Source organism: Tenrec ecaudatus, chromosome 1, assembly GCF_050624435.1.
Source record: "Tenrec ecaudatus isolate mTenEca1 chromosome 1, mTenEca1.hap1, whole genome shotgun sequence".
In the NCBI taxonomy this organism is placed as follows: Eukaryota; Metazoa; Chordata; class Mammalia; order Afrosoricida; family Tenrecidae; genus Tenrec; species Tenrec ecaudatus.
Window position 1 is genome coordinate 247,832,501 of NC_134530.1, and position 17,908 is coordinate 247,850,408.

The 17,908-nt window shown below is 38.3% G+C and overlaps 1 protein-coding gene across 1 annotated transcript in view; it reads left to right on the forward strand.

Moving 5' to 3' along the window:
• DNAH14 (dynein axonemal heavy chain 14) overlaps positions 1 to 17,908 on the forward strand; it is a 419,312-nt gene that overhangs the window by 63,004 nt on the left and 338,400 nt on the right. The window contains exons 14-15 of the mRNA XM_075542667.1: positions 12,411 to 12,574; positions 13,317 to 13,664. Of these exons, the coding sequence (XP_075398782.1) occupies positions 12,411 to 12,574; positions 13,317 to 13,664 (512 nt within the window). The remainder of the gene's footprint in view (positions 1 to 12,410; positions 12,575 to 13,316; positions 13,665 to 17,908) is intronic.

Consider the following 17,908-nt stretch of genomic DNA (forward strand, 5'->3'; position numbering starts at 1 on the left):
ATCAGAGACATCCTTGAGTTCTCTTATCCAGTGGAAATGTTTTCAGCTTTTCTCCATTGAGTGTAATATTGGCTGTGGGATTTTCATACATGACCTTTATTGTGTTGAGGATTTTCCCTTCTATTCCTATCTTCTTAAGAGCTTTTATTAGGAATGGGTGTTGGATATTGTCAAATGCTTTTTTTTTTCATCATTTGATATAATCATATGGTTCTTATCTGTTTTCTTGTTTATGTGGTTAATTACATGAACTGTTTTCAAATGTGTAATCATCCTTGCATCCCTGGGATGAATCCCACTTGATCATATTATATTATTTTTTGATATGTTGGATTCTATTGACCAAGCTTTTGTTGAGAAATTTTGCATCTATGTTCATGAGGGATATTTGCTGTTTGCTATTTTGTTGGGGTCTTTGCCTGGTTTGGGTATCATGGTTGTGCTGGCTTCAAAGAATGAGTTTGGGAGTTTGCTATCCCTTTCTATACTATTGGAAGAGTTTGTGTTAAATTGATGTCAGATCTTTTCTGAATACTTGGTAGAATTCTCCTGTGAAGCCATCTGAACCTGGGCTTTTATTTTGGTTGGGAGTTTCTTGATGACCTTATCTATTTTCCTTTTCTCATGGGTGTCTTCAAGTTTTTACTGTCCATCTGTGTTAATTTCAGAAGCGGGTGTTTTTCTCGATATATGTCTGTGCCATCTAGTTTGTTGGTTGGAATACAGTCTTTTGCCATATTGCATTATTCTTTTTACTTCTTTTGGATCTGTTGTGATGTCATCTGTTTCATCGCTAATTCTAGATATTTTTGTCTGCTCTTTCATTTCCTTTTTTAAGTTTGCTAGCGATTTGTCAATTTTGTTGACATAGCTTTATTGATTTTTCCATTGTTTTCCTGTTTTCCAGTTCATCTACTTCTGCTCTAATTTTAATAATTTGTTTTCTTTTGCTCTTGGAGGGTTTACACTGTTGACTCTGTTCTAATTGTTGGAGGTGTTGTGTTAAGGTGTTGAAATGATTCTCTCCTCTTTTTTTCATGTGTGCATTAATTGCTATGAATTGACCTCTGAGAACTGCTTTTGCTGTGTCCCATAGGTTTTGGTCTATTGTGTTATAATTTTCATTTGATTCTAGGAACTTCCAAATTTCATCTCTTATTTGGGCTAATGCCTGTCTTTTTGTAGTAGTGTGTTGTTGAGTCTCCAAGTGTTTGTCTTTGTTTTTTAATTCTTTCAATTGTTGATTTCCAGTTTCATGGCACTGTGGTCTGAGAGGATGATTCGACAGATCTCTATGTATTTGAATTTGTTAAGGCTAGCTTTATGGCCCAGCATGTGGTCTGTTTTAGAATATAAACCATGTGTGTTGGAGAAGAATGTGAGATTTTTGTTTTGTTTTTCTGTTGGTTGGAGAGCTCTGTAAATATCTAGAAGGTTGAGTTGTTCAGTTGTGTTGTTCAGCTCTTCAGTTTCTTTATTAAGTTTCTTACCTGTTGACCTCTCTTTCCTTGAGAGTCGTGTATTGACATCTCCTACTATTATTGTTGATCTGGTGATTTCTCTTTTCATCTCTTTGAGGAGTTAGTTGATCCTTTGTTGTACACATATATGTTTACTATGGTTATGTATTCTTTTTCTCTTTACCCCTTGAGCATTTACCCATTCTTGTCTCCCACATTGTGATATTTGAAGTCTGTTTTGTCAGAGATTAATATTACCAGCCCTGGGTCTTTTAATTTATTTTAATTGCCATTAGCTTGGTCAAATGTTTGCCATCCTTTGATTCTGAGTTTGAGGTGTGTTTCTTGAGGGCAGCAGATTGATGGATCTTGTTTCCTCATCCAGCCTGTTATTCTTTGTCTTTTGAATGGAGTGGTTAGTCCTATGACATTCAGTGTTACTATTTCCAAGTGTAGATTAGTCGCTAGCATCTTGTAATATTTGTACTTGATATTTTCCTTCCTCCCATTTGGGGATTTGGGGTGGGAGTGGTGGTGGTAAGTTTATTCATGTCTTTTGTTTTCCCTCTAGATCTGTATTGCTGGGACACTGTTTTCTTTTTCTTTTTTAACTGTTTCCAGTGTGTCGATTTCTGGGTGGTGCTACACCCTGTGATGGTCTCATGTATGAAGGCTGCAGTTGTTGGTGTACTGACCATAATGAACTGGACAATATTTTTTTATTATGCTGGTTTTGTTTTTTATGAATTCTCTAAGTATTTCCTTGATTGAGAATACTTTTATTTCTCCTTCAAATTTGCTGGATAGCTTTGCTGGATACAGGATTCTTGGATGGAAATTTTTATCTTTCTATTTTCTGAATATATTGCTCTAATTTCTTTTCTGCATGGTTTCTGCAGCAAGGTCTCAGCTTATTCTTAGCTGTATGGGACTTTTTTCTTTCTTTAGCTACTTTCAGTATTCTCTTTTTCCTTGAAGTTGGATAATTTGACCACTGTATGTCTTGCTGTATTTTTTGTTTTGTTTAATTGTCTTTTGGGGCGGGGGGAGGGGGAGGTGGCCGGGCGGTAGGGAAGCTGTTAATCTATTTGGTGTTCTCTCTAGATGGTTAGCTACTCCTCCTTTATGATATTGGGGAAATTTTCTCCCTTACTATTTTATTTGTACACTTGTTTGTTTCTTCCTGTTCAGGAATACCAATAAGCCTAATATTTTTCTCCATGGCATCTCACATCATCCTCAAGATTCCTTCAGGTTCTTTGCTTTTTGTTTGATTATTTTTCTCCTTTGCTCAAGTCTGCTTGGTTGTCTTCAAGTTTATCGATTCAATTTTCCTTTTCTTCCATTCAGTTACTCAGATCTTGTACCATGTGTTTTATTTCTGCTAGCTCATTTCTTAATTCATGAGTTTCTTTTGGGTTTGATTTTATTAGTAGCTCCATTTCTTCCTTTCTTTTTTGGATTGATTCTCAGATCTCCTGCATGGCCCTAAGCATCATCCCCCTGTATTCTCTTTCTGGAAGATCGAGGGCTTCTTTGTCTGCATATTCCATTGGGTTTGGATAACCTTCAGTTGTTGTATTAAAGTTTCTCTTGATTTTTTGTGTGGCAGCTTCTGATGGCTGTTGTTTGGGGCAGCATAGTTCTACGGCTGTAGATGATGTGTAAGATCCTGGGGTGTGTGTATGGGGGTGGCAAGTGGGTCTTTACATTAAAAGAGGATAATCAGATTGGGGATGGAAATCATATTGTGTGGAGATGAGGAGGGAGTGATTTTTAGGTGGGTAGGAAGAATAGGAGATAGATGCTCTAGAGTAGGTTTTAAGCGATGGTATTAATCATTAGCCTTCCTGTTAAATGTAGTAATTTTTGATTAATTGGAAGATGGAATAAGAGGTGTGTTATTACTTGGTGGATTATGAGAAAGTGTGGCTCACTGAGGTAGGGGGAACGGGATCTTGAGGTAATGGTAGTTGGGGTAGGTGAGGGGTATTATAAGAAATCTTTCAGGGTCACTTATAGACTCGGTATATAATATAGGGAGAGGTCAGTCACCCTGATACTGTGCTTATAGCAGAAAGCCCTTATTTCAGTAGCACAACATTTCCCTGTTCTCACGGAAGGAAAATCCCAATTTACATTGTAGAGCAGTATTTAGGGTTCTACACCCCTCAGTACTGTCTGCCCTTCATGACAGTGTAGTCACTGCATTCTCCTGGGCTCCCCAAAGTTAGGGAGGTGGTGTTCTAAAATATTCCTGGAGTGAAGAGAATTCAGGTTCCACATATGAATTCCCAAAATTTTTCTTCTCACCTGATAATCTCTGGGCCACACAAGAGGAATTGTAGGCAAGGTACTCTATCATGATGCCATGTTTCCAGGGCCCTCTCTCCTTGAAATTTTGTTTTCCATCCCTGCATTTTCTATATCTGTACACCTCATCATTTCCATTACTTTTGTTGTTGTTGTTCTGAAATATGTCTAGCATTTGAATTTTTAAGCATTTCTATTTTGAGGTCATTTGCTACAAAGCATAGTAAGGAGTTCTCACTTCACATGCTTTCTCTAACCACAGTAAAATGATTAAAACTAAACAATTAGCATGAGTACAACACTGGTAAGAAAACTAGATGCTTTATTTGGACTTTTCCAGTTGTTTCACTAGTAGTAATTACAGACCATGTTCTCACATTGCATTTAATTGCCATATTTCCTATGTCACCTCCATCTTTCCTTGTCTTTCATTATCTTGCAATTATTGAAGTGCACTGATGGTGACTTTATAAATTATCTATTACATTTGGTGTCTAAATTTGTTTCTTGAGAACGCTGAGGCTATCCATTTTGGGAAAGAATACCACAGCAGTTGAATATTCTGCCAGTGTGTCACATTCCATAATGTTAATATGTCTTGTTCCAACATGTCTTGTTCCGGTACAGTGTTTTGGTTAAGAGGTACTGATACCAAGGGCTCAAATAGAAAATAAATGTTTAGAAAATGATTATGGCAACATATGTGCAAATATGCTTGAAACAATTGATGTATGGAATGTTCTAAGAGCCCCCAATAAAGTGATTTTTAAAAAGATTTTTCCATAATATAGTTACTGTTATAGATATAATTTACTGTAAAAATATAAATTACTATACATAATTTACTATACTAGTAAATATTTGGAAAAGGATACTCTGAGATTACTTCTTGTTTCCTCTAAGAAATTCACTCATCATAGGTGGATCTTGTCCATAGTAATTGTTCCTGTGGAATTCAGTTTCTCTCATTTCTTATACATGTATTTAGTAGACTTATTCTGTAAGAATTCTTGTTCCTTTTCCACTTATTTATTTCTTCAGTTATTTATATGAATATGGACTCAATGTAAGTCAAAAGTATTGCTACTGGAATTCCAGGATGTATGGGTTTCTTATAAATAGAGCATGTTTAAGCATGTCTCTGTGATCAGTGTATAGCTGCAAATAAGTTTTCTCAGTAATAGTCTCCTGAGAGCGCCCCAAAATAAAGTTCATTGAATACAGTGATTTCAAACGGGATCAATTGTACCAGTTAAATTCAATGCAGACAGGTCAGCTCAGAAGATTCTGATGACTGATTTTGACATTCCAAATGAGTCATCTTGATTTTCTTGAGGACACTTACTGGTCACAAGAGTTTATTATGAAGATTTTAGAAAATTGACAATTGCATTGATGAGATATATACCAGAAATATTGTGATATTATGCTGAGGAACTTTGTTCCATCACATCAATGCATCTGGTTATTCTTCAAGGGTGTCAAGGGCTGTCCGTTGGGAATTTCATTGAGAAACCTTACCTCATGCACCCTACATCCCTGATCTCTCCTCTTCACATTTATCCCACCAAATTCAAAGGACTTTAAGAAGAAATATTAATTGACCCCTTGGAGGCTGATACAACTTGCAATTTTGGTGCAAAAACTGAAGAGCACAAATTCTTTGCAACAGGGTTAGAGAGATGGAAATATCATCTTTAGAGAAATGTATAGAACTAAATAGAGGATATACCAAGAAACAATAGCTTCACATATAGATATTTTTGTTTAATAAAGATTTATAGCAAGACTTTTTTACTAATCTTCATATTTTATTCTTTGGGCTATAATACAAATTACTGTTATTGATTTTTCTGCTGGAATTGTTCCAGCTTTGTTTGGAAAAAGCAATTCTTTCAGGTTGGCATCTGTACTAGTTCTATATGCCTCTGTGTTTATTTGTGACCACCTTCTTAGTTTCAGGTCTCTGGTGAAGTGGATTTTCTTATATGTTTCTATCCATTTCTCTATAATTCCCACCAAATAATTAGAGGGACACTATGAAAATATGGTGTGTAAAACACTGAAAAGGGACAAATTGGTACATAGGCTTTTGTTGTATGACAATGCAGAATAAGAGGGCTTGGACCCTACCCAGGATGATTGGGACTGGATTGAAGGAGAAACATTTGCTAGACTAATCTTGCTACTAACAATCTGGACTTGCACAGTATTGGGAAAATATATAACATCATGTTTGTCCCTCATAAGAGACTCCAGGCAAAGGAATAATCTTCTGTTGGTTAAATTTTATCAGGAAATAGGAAGGGTAAGGGTGAGACAACTTCTGAACAGCCTGACCAGATAGGATGAACAATTAAAACAGATGTGAATGGCTCATTACTGAGTAACCTCACCCTTCAGACTCCTAGCCATAGTTTAGGAGTAATTGTAAATACTGTTTGGGACTTGTAAAATAATTTGGAGGAAGACGTTAATGCCTCAAATATGAATGGGTTAATTGCTAGAAGAGCCAGGAGATGGTCTAAGATGTAGTCAGTTACTTCTAGCCGTAATCTTTTTGGTGGGTATTGTGAATTCTAGTCTCTATGCCTATAGTTATAATCCTATTTTGGAAAGTGGGGTGTATTTTGAGTCTCCACCTTACTAAAGGGTATGAATCAAGTCATCACCCTATTCATTGGGAGTACAGTCTGCTGACTATATTAAGACTTATTAAACAATCTACAATATGCAGTTGACACAACCTTGCTTGCTGATGAAGATAAAGGATTATAGCCTTCAGCATAGATTACAACTCAATGTAAGGAAGATCAAAACCCTCACAACTGGACCAGTAGGTAACATCGTGATCAACAGAGAAAAGTTTGAAGTCGTGGAGGATTTTGTCTTGCTTTGATCCACAATCCATGCTTATCGAAACATTAGTCAAGAGATCAAAAGACATATTGCCTTCGGTATATCTGCTGCACAAAACCTATTTAGAGTACTGAAAAGCAAGTATGTGCCTTGAGCCTGACCCAAGCCATGGTATTCTCCATTGCTTCATGTACATGTGAAAGTTAGACACCGAACAAGGAAGACTGTAGAATGGATGCATTTGGATTGTGGTGCTGCAGAAGAATATTGAAAGTACCATGGACAGCTAAAGGGACAATCCCATCTGTATTGGAAGAAGTAAGGCCTGAGCGCTCCTTAGAGGCAAGGATGGTAAGACTTCGTCTTACATACTTTGTACATATTATCAGGACAGACCAGTCCCTGGAAAAGGACATCATGTTTGCTAAAGTTGAGGGGCAGCAAAAAAGAGGAAGGCCATCAGAGAGATGGATTGGCACAGTGGCTGCATCAATGGGCTCAGACATAGGAACAATGGTGGAGATAGCATGGGACTGTTCAGTGTTTCATTGCGTTGTGCATTGGGTCACTAAGAAGGTGGTCACAAATAAACACAGAGGCATATAGAACTAGTACAGATGCCAACCTGAAAGAATTGCTTTTTCCAAACAAAGCTGACTTGGTGGCACATAACAGCAACATGGTTTGCTGAAAGACAAAAACCACACCTCATCAAAGCAACTCGTCTGCATGTAAGAGAGCCATCTCAGAAGCAGAGGGAGGGAAATTCCAGGAACATCAAGGAAGAAGAACCACCCACAGAGTATGTTCAGGATCCCTGCCTAAAGTGATGATAGCTGAGACCAGAAACACTAGAGGCCACGACACAGGGAACATGGGACAGAGCAAAGGAGCCATGTCGAAGACAGAGCACAGGGGCTGCAGCCCCAAAATGTAGAACCTGGAGACAGTGACATGGAGCAGCAAGTAGGCTTCCTGTCCCACAGAGGCAAAAGCCAAAGGATCACATGAATGAGAGGCTGAGGGTCAGAGAAAGAGACTTGGCTACTGGCTGAAAGAGGTGCTACTATGGACCTATGACTGTACCCTGTTTATTGATCTGGACTTGTGGTAATCTGTTAGCTTCCCTGGTAAACCCCCATAATTCTGAGTCTTGTTTGTGAGTTCTGTGTGACCATTGCAACAAATTACTGAACCCAACAGAAAAGTAGAGGGTCAGGGGAAGAGTAGTTAGTGTCCGAGTAAAGAAGGATAGAGGGTGGAGGCATGTCTGACCTCTGCCTTGTGGCAATTGACCTTGAGCGGCTCTGGAGATGGACTATCCTTCTCCCTTGAGGGCCAGAGGAGATCAGGTGCAACATCCAGAACTTTCTCGCAGGACCCCAGTAGATGCTCGGGATCATCTTTTTTTTTCCTGTCCCAGTCATGAGCTCCACTATTTCTCCAAGAGACCTTGGTTCCTTTAATTTTAGAACGGAATTTAGAAACCAAGATCTAGGCACCAGATAGAGTAAAAAGGCCTGCCAGTGACATCCAAAGAGGGTGTACTGCCCCATTGGGGTTGCTGGAGCAATCCAGGATGCAGCGAGGGGCCTGAAAAGCATATCCCTGTACTTTATCCTGGATTATGGGCTTTGATACAAATGTTTTTCATTGCCAGAACCATGGTCAATAATTTTTGTTGCTGAAAAGGGAGCGGTAGACCCCCCCAAAATTCAGGAGTTTATGAACTATGGAATGTGTATGTGTATAGTAACTAACTCGTGCATACACACATCTTTATATAATTATTTTTTAAAGTGGTGGTGAATTTTTCCTGATACCTCAGACCCGAGTTTAGCACCTCTGGGTCAACACTAGCCCCTTTCCCCTGGCTATCATAGTCTGGCTCACATAATCTATAATATATTTACTTATTAGTTGTACATGTAAAGTAACTTCACAACTGCGACCCCAGTTCTGAAGTTATGAGAAGCAAATGTGCCAACTAAATTATTGTGCTTGTGTACAGTTCTGTGTAATTTTAGCTTATAATTTTTAGTTAAAATGCTGTTTTCAAAGTTACCTAGGTCCTTACCCCCCTCTATAGCATGGTTACGTGATTCACCTGTAATACACTTATTTACTACAGTCTGCATTATATCTTGGGTTCTCCTATGGTCTGGCATTTAAAAAAACATTGCAGTCAAATTCAGTCTTTGTAGTGTACATTTTTATGGATTTTTACAAATGCACATTCATATATCCATTTCACAGTTTCATACAGAGCAGCTTCATCACCCCCTGAATAATCCTGTGGTATACCTTTGTTGTCGGACCTTTTCATCCTTGTCATTCCATAGTTCACTCACATCAGGCAGGATTGTACAATTGCTCCCACAGTCAGTTTCAAAGCATCCTCTTCCTTCTTGAACGTCTTGACATCGGCTCCCCCTGTACCCGCCTCCCCCCCCCACTCCCTGCCCCGACTGTACTCTCAAGGAACCCTTATTCTGCTTGTTGTCTCTATAGATTCCTTAATCCTGGGTTTAATATCCTGAAAACAAGAAAACATATAGCAAGATTTCAAGAGGGCTACCCCCAGTGACAAAGTACAGCCAAGATAAACCCCAATATGAGAAGAAAACCAAAGAAACAGAAAATGGTGTAAACCGGATCAGGCCCAACGCTATCAGAGCGGGTAATCCCACGACACAGTCTAGACTAGTCAAGTCGGGTTTGTCATTTCGATCTCCTCTAGCCATCTCTCCAATGGACTCTGTTCTTAGGAAGTTCTTTGCTTATCCTGATTTTCTTCCCTCCCCAATTGGTTTTTCCATTTCTTTGAAGAACAAAGTTGACATCTGGATGTAATAGTTCGTTTTTTTGTGCCAACATGGCACCTGTAAGAAGATATTGGTGGAGTTTAGCGAGTCAATCAGGTCGCAGCTTGATGACCTACTTTGGAGGTAAGACTGAGATAAATGGCTCTCTGAAGGCCGACGCTCACTCGCTCGCTCGCTCTCGCTCTCTCTCTCTCTCCCTCCCTCCCTCCATCCATCCATCCCTCTCTCCGCCTTCATGTTGGGGAGCCCCTCTGGGACCTGTGAGAGCCCTATGATTCTCCCATCACAATTGGATCTACACCCTGCACGCACCAGCCAGTCATTGCCCATGGCTGCGTGAGTCTGAAGACGGACTTATGGACCAGTATCTGACTTTTGGACTGGGCTGGGGTGTTTTATTGATGCACAATTACTTCCTGATATAAAACCCTTTCTTATACACACGAGTGTCTCTGTATTTGTTTGTCTAGTCAATCCAGATAACACACTAGACAAGCATAGCATTTTGTATATTTAAAGATTGCTTTGGGTAACACTGATATGCCTTCTCCTTTATGACCATGGATATTCTTCCGTTTATGTAGGTCCCTTTTGGTTTCTTGTAACCCTGTAATAGTGGTCTGGTATGATGACTGCTTCCTAGTCGTTGCAACAGAATCTACTTGTGTGTTCAGCTTGCCAACTCACCCCCAAAGTTATCTGCATCTTTTAAATGGCTGGTGATCACAAGCATGTCTGCATCTGCTTATTGGCCAGCTGGATATCTTCTCTGGTAAACTGTTCATGTCCTTTGCCATTTTAAAATTGGTAATTCTTTCTTTTTTCTTGTTGAAGTGCTGCAGTTTTCTATCAATTTTAGGAATTAGACTCTTATCTATTATGTCACTGCCAGCATTTTTTCCCAGTCTGTGGGTTTTCTTTGTACTCTTTTGATAAAGTCTTTCGATGCACTTAAATGTCTTGTGTTTAGGGGATTTCAGTCATCTATTTTATCCCCTGCAGTGTTTGTGTTTGTTATGCTTGATAGAGTTTATTCCATGTGAAAGAGCCCGTGAGAGGGTTTCTACTTAAGTCTTGCCATCTCGAGTTCATTTGTATATTTGGAGTGAGGTATGGATCTTGTTTCATTCTTTTGTAAATAGAAGTCCAATTTTGCCAGCAACATTGGTGTAAATGCTACCTCTTCCCCATTTCATCTGTATCAGCCCTTTGTCAAAAGTCAGCTCCTTGTAAGTGGTTGGGTCTATTGCTGAGTTCTCTGTTCTAGTCCACTGGTTTACTCTTCTATCACCGTAGCAGCACCAATTGTTGACGTATTGTGATTATATAGTTGCCTCTGAGGTTGGGAAGTGAAAGACCCCCTACTGTTTGTTTTGTTTTTGTTTTTATCTTAAGCAGTACTTAACTTATACCTGGGATCCATTCTGCTGCACCCAGTGGATAGTGGTACCTGTCCCTTTGAAGGTAGAGTGGACCTGATGCTACTGCTGAAAAACCTAGGAGACTGGTGGAAAGGAGGCTGAATTATGTAAACTTTCCCAGGAGGACATCTACCATGTGCCCCAGTTCTGGAACCCAGTTCCAGTGAAGGCAGTCGCCTGGGTTGTCTTAGATCTTTAGATATTATAGATAAGAAACCCTTATGAGATACATGGTTTCCAAACGTTTTTTTCTCATTCTGTTGGTTACCTCCTAACTTTGTTGATAAAATCATTCATTCAATGCTTAAAAAAATGTTTTTTGAGGATCTCTACTTGATCTAATTTTTTTCTTTTGTTGGGCATGCTCTTCTTAAAAGTCCATTATCAAAGCTGAAGTTTTGTCCCTGTTTTCTTCTAAAAGTTTCATGACTTCCATGCTCATATTTAGGTCCATGATCCACTATCAGGTAAATATTACAGAGAGTGTGAATTATTGGTTCTGCTTCAGTTTTCACATTTGGAAATCTGGTTTGTTCCTGTATCATTTGTTGGAGACATTATCCTTTCCACCTTCAATGGACCCGTCACCTGTCAATATATCCATGAACTTATTTCTGCACTCTTGTTTCTATTCCAGTGTTCTAGATGTCTGTTCTTAAACTGGTATGATGCTATTTCAATTACAGTATCTTTGTAATGTGTTTTGAAAAAAGTAAAGATGAGTTATTTTCCCTTGTTCTTTTAAAGGATTGTTTTGGCTTTTCACATCTCCATCTGATTCTATAGGGTTTTAAGAATCAGCTTTTTCAGTTCTGAAAAAAAAACCTGATAGAATTTTGATGGGGATTACATAACATCTATAGATTGCTTGGGGAAAGACTGGTGTCATAAAAATAGGAAGTCTCTCAGTTCATGAACACTGGATGTCTTTCTAGTTAGATATTTAATTTCTTTTCAAAATGATTATAATTTTCTGTTTATAACTCTTTAATCTATTTCTTAAATTATTCCTAGGTATTTTATTCTTTTAAATGATGCTACCAAACCCAAAACCAACTTATTGCCAATATGTCAATGCTGACACACAGTGACCCTATAGGTCAGGTAGAACTTCTCCTGTGACTTTCCAAGACTAAAGCTCTTTAGGGCAGTAAAGCCCAGTCTTTCTCCCATGGAGCAACTGACCTTGCTGTTAGCAGCCCCATCTGTAACAACTACACACACTACCAAGACTCCTCTCATCAGCCTTAGGTCTCGGGGAAAGCATTATTGAGACACTGGTAAAGTAGCCATTGATACAGTCTAAAATTAATTATTAGCCATGATTGGTGAACTTGCCATTACCAACCTAATATGGAAACACTATGCCACCAGGTCCCCAGCTATCTTTGAATTCCATTCATCAGTATAGCATATTATCTAGTCCTCATATATCAACTTCCTTTCAATAGTTCTAGATGTCATGGATAATTTGTAAGTGTTGTTTACATTCAAACTTCTGGAAAGACTAATTTTTCAATTATATATTCTAGCCAAAATTATTCCTCTTTGCCAAGATCCTCGCCTCTCTATGTTCATTGACCCAGCTTCAATGATTGGTTTAACTACTAAGGCAGAAAGTACAAGAATACATAAGAAGATGAAATGGCCAGATTGTCAGATCCTGTTTGAAATGGACCCTGTCTATCAAAGTAAAGTAAGTCTATGGACTCCTTTGATTTAAGAAGCAAGAACCCACCAAAATCACCATGCTTCATACCAATTGATAACCCATTCCCAGCTTATCTCCTCATCTGTCTTCTTCGGGATTTCTCACCTGTTCTCACATCTGTGTATTTTTCCCAGCATCTGATATGCAAATGGATTTTCTCTTTTGTTGGTAGTTCATAATATTAGCGTTTTAGGATGTTTGTTTGACATGGCTCCAACTCTTTTCATTATCACTTACCAGATTACTACACATTAGCCCACTTCAATTTAAAAAGATGCACTTATCATTTACCTGGGTAGCTTTTTCAAATTACAAGAAGAATCATCTGAACTTGGATCAGAATTCTAGGTATCCAAATCAGCTATGCTTGGGGAATGGGGTTAGGTCACATGTTGTATAGAGCTATACCCATTCTAGGATTATGCCTACAACATATATTTTCTAATGAAGTGGAAAGCATTTCCAGTATTTGGCTGATATAATATGTTAATTATAAAGTTAAATTGCTTGATAACCTTCTCATATAAAAACCAAATATTTAAAATTTTCATCTAAGATTTTCAAGTTTTCTGTTGTTCACACACTTAGCCATTTAATAGATGTTCTTAACACAATGAAATCTACATAAGAAACATTTTATTTCAATAAGCAATTAACTATTATATTTTACTTTTGTAACTTTAAAGATAAAAATGAAGACTTCAATTCTAATCATTTTTATCTACAGGTTGTGAGTCTCCTGACTGTTATTGGTAATGCAATGGGACTAGTTAGTTCTTACAGCTACAACTTTCTGAAATATTGTACCATGGTAGAGAAATCCAAAATCATGACTATGAAAATGTCATCTTTGGGAGATGAATTTACCTCAAGACAGTTTAAAAAAGTACTAAATAAATTCAGAAAATATCTTACACATATTGTGAACATGACCATTGAGAAACGCATTGCTATTTTCAAAGTTATGAGTATTGATTATCAATCAGAATGTTTGCCATTTGTGGATGATGTCATAATTATGTGCCACATCCTTTTACGACGCATAATGCAACAAAAGAATGAGAATCTATTGGAGGTATGTATTTTGAAATTTTCTATTTTATAAAATTACAATTTTAAAATACGTACTTAGAAAATGGCCATGTTAAGTATTATCTTAAGAAATGTCTAATATCTGTTACTTTCATGTGTTCCTTGATCAAATGTTGCTTCTTCAAAGAAACCTTTTTTGACCAATATATCTAAAATTATACCCTTTACCTCTCCAAGTTATTTCGCAGTTGTTTCTTTATAACATGTATCGGTACCTGGCATTGTTATAGATTCATTTCTCTTCTTGACCATATCTTTTACTAGGCTGCAAGCTTAAACTATTTATGGGATGGGTCTTTTAGAAAATTGGGTTCCCTGGTGTTTTGTGGCTGACTTCTTTTGAAGAAGACTTCTGGGTGGTCAGATCACAGATTTCAGGTCTGAGAAAGTATCTCATAACACTCAAATTATGTCAGAATCAACTTGATGGCAGTAATATTAAGTTGGATTGAGGTGTCACTCATGTTTGTTTCTGGGATAGATCTAGATATTAGCAAACCAGTTATGATGAACTAAAAAGCTCCCTCAATAGTGCCTCCGGTATGATTACCAATATGAATTTATAATAGTATTTGCCATTTGATTCTTTATTTACTCATATCACAAGTATGCATTCAACATCATATATATATAGAAAGAGAGAGACAGACAGACACACAGAGAGACAGAGAGAGATCGATTGCAAGAATATAGATCCTGCATTTGTGGAAGGTGAAAATTCAAGATCCATGATCATCCTGGGAAATTAAATCTCTGTAAATCAGGCAGCCAACTACTGGTTCACCCGGTTGCAGGAGCTGACAAATCCAAATTTTGCAGATCAGGAAGCCTAAGAGCTTCTCACCTCCTACAAACTGGAGGTCAGGCAATATTGAGATAAGTGCAGGATTAAGAGCAAGAGCTTTGCCAGAATATCAACTTATAATATCTTGAATTCAGTCCACACCCCAGGGAAACAACTCTTCTAACTGGTTTTCTTCTCTTATCATGTCACAACATGGAAGGGAATTACAAACCACTGAAAATAAGAGTTGGCACATAATATTAACCATCATAGCTGTAATATCTCCAGCCACCATCTCCACAGTCCAGGCAGTAAGATGAAAGAAAGCAGCAAACATGAGGAACCCTAAGTTTCTGATTTGTATGAGACCACTGCCATACGTGAAGATGAAGACAAGGACTTGTGTGTGAAAGGGAACTGGATGTGTAGCTTCCAAAGAGGGAGGGCAAGGGTGAGAAGCAGCAATGGCCTGGGAGGTACTGACTTGGGTGAAAAGGAGGATGGGGGTCGTAGGAATGTGAGCTATGTTGGTGGAGGATGGGGAATGAAAGACAAGAGAAGGTTGATGGACCGGTTTGAGCGTGAACTGTTGGATGCAAAGTTGATTATTGGAAATGTAAATACTCCCACATAATTCACAATAAAACAATTCATTTTAAAAACGTGGTCTTAACAGAGTGTGTGGCATTCCAAACAAATTCTGCCTTTGTTGTAAGGCAAGAGAGAAGGAAAACTGGTAGCAAACGGATGGCTGCGTCATCGGGAAATGGGAACAGAGAGGACATGGCGCAACAGAAGAACTGAGTGAACTTCATTTTCTTGGTAGAATATTCCGTGAAGGAGGATTGACAAGAGGTGACATTGAAGCATTAGGCAGAATGAGTTGCAGGTGATGTTCGGATGTTTGAACACTAATTTTAAGGCTGTGGGAATTAGTGCAGGGTTTTAAGCAGGGAAAGACCAAGGTGCGATTTAAATTTTTGTAAGGATCACTATGGATGATGTGGAAAATGGGCAGAAGTGGTACAATGTGGCATCTGAAAAGTATATGGATTTGAACTATCTTGAACATGTGAAATTAGCAGGATTTGGTGATTGAAATGAGGCATTTGATAAATTGATGCTTTCAAATGTAGGTTAGGCAGCAAGGATACAATTCACTGGAAGAAGAAGCATGGTATTTGTTGAATGGTGTGATGTTCAAGTAGAGGGTATTATATATATTCATATACAAGGCTAGATCATAAAGCACTGCTACCAAGGTTCCAGCTCATAGATACATGGGTCTATTTCAAGCAACATGTGTTCAAACCAGTGTCTGTGGTCAGTGGGTGGCTTCAGACAAGATGCCTCGATAATACACTTGTCTTAGTCTCCTCAGGGTTCTTTCAAAATAAAGGTCCCCTCAAAGAAGTGGCTTTGAAGGAGATCTGCTGCACCAATTAAATTCAAGACAAAGAAGTCAGATCACAGGAGAAGCACACCAGCTAGTGTGATACAGGGCTTATAAATACTAAAATCCAAATCCAGAGGAGGGCATGGTATCAGAGTGTAAACTCTGAACACTCAGTTTGCAAAAGGCTATAATGACAATGGAAGTCATTAGTACGAGGACTAAATCTCTGACCATAGGCTAGAGTTGTGAATTGTCTTGCTGTCAGACAGCATGATAGATTGTGGCAGATGTAGTTTGGTTAAAATATGATACCTTATCACTCAATCTTCCTTTTGACCCATTTTAAATTTGTTCTCATTTTTAATATTTTCTTTCTTACTGAGGTTTTTCTCTTTTATTTTGTGGTTGTTGTTGGGTTTTGTTTAGTTTAGCTTGATTTTGTTTCACATGTTTGCTTGTTTGTTTTCTGGTACATGAAATCCAAGATAGGTACAGCTATAGAATTTGTAACTGGAATAATAATTACTGGAACATGGCAGAGGAGACTGGGAGGAAGTGGAGGGCTAACAACAATAAGTACAAGAAAGAAGAAAAGATTCAAAATTAATTGTTGTGGTAGTTACATAATCTGGTATCCATTTGGGACTTGAGAGGATTAAGAGTGAAGGAGTAGAGTCTAGTCTGTCAGTCGGATCATAGCCAATGAGGCCTCTGTGTGGGCATGACCTTCTCATGAGAATTCTGGGAAATCTAGTATTTTCCTCTTTGGAAGCAGGAAAGACTTCTCTCTCACACCTCATTCCCTGGGAGACATTGCACATGGAACTACACTAGTGCCCTGAGCTGGAGGAGCCACGTGGAACGACCCTGATACAACCAGACCTCTGAAGCTTGGGAAGCCACATAGAGACGCCTGCCAGCGCTGAGATGCTTACAGAGCCACTGGATCCAAAGACTTTCTACCCACTGGCCTGTGCTCATCTTACATTCAGCGTCATTGTATGTGTTTCATGAGTCTGCAGAGGATGTTGTAGATTGGTATCAGACAGATGGCCAATATTGGACTATGGACTTGATCTGGACTGGTGGGATGTGATCTCAATGTTCAATTCCTCTTGTATATAAAACTCTTTCTAATATGCATATGAGTTTCTATGGATTTGTTTCTCTAGTCTACCCTGGCTAACATGATTGTGGTGATGAACACACAACTCTTCTTAATATGGTCGAAATATTGAATTGTGTGATGTGTAAAAGTTATGGCAAATGCATTTTGGAATCGTAGAGGGGTAATCTTGGTAAATTTTCTCAGAGGACATAGGAAAATCATTAGGACTTATTAGAGAGAAAATTTAAGAGAAATGAAAAACGTATTGGTGAGAAAAAGGCCAGCATAGTTGAACCTAGATATTTTTTTTCTATTATGACAATGAACCTGCTCATTCTTTATGGTTAGCAGGGAATATACCATGAGAATTTTGTTGGGCAACATTAGCTCATCTACCCTACAGCACTGATCTTGTTCTCCAAACTTAAATAACATTTGTTCTCCAAACTCAAATAACATTTAAAATGGATACAATGTGAGTCCTTGGAGTAAGCCAAAACTGTTTGGATATAGTATAAATGTAAGCATACAGAATTCCACAGGGAGTGGGTAGAGACATGGAAACCGCCTTCAGAAGTGGGTAGACCTAGATGGAGGATATGTTGAGAATTCCTAGCTTCACATTTTGATATGATTGCTTATAAAGGTATCTATGGTTTATTAGCAATATATATTGTTTACTTAACCCATATTTTACTTTCTCAATACACATACTCTATGTGCGGATATGCATGCCTGGATACCATGAGAAAGGTCTACGTCGAGATGATTGAGTTATTGGTCATTGTAAATGAGAACTCCCTTGTTTATGTGTGTGGAGGCAGAAGAGAATTGACGCCACCAGCCTGAAGAAAATCAGCATTTTAAAAGATAGAGGAGCCTGCAAAATAGAGTAAAAAGTATTCAGAAGGAAACAGGGAATATTTTTAAAAGGAAATC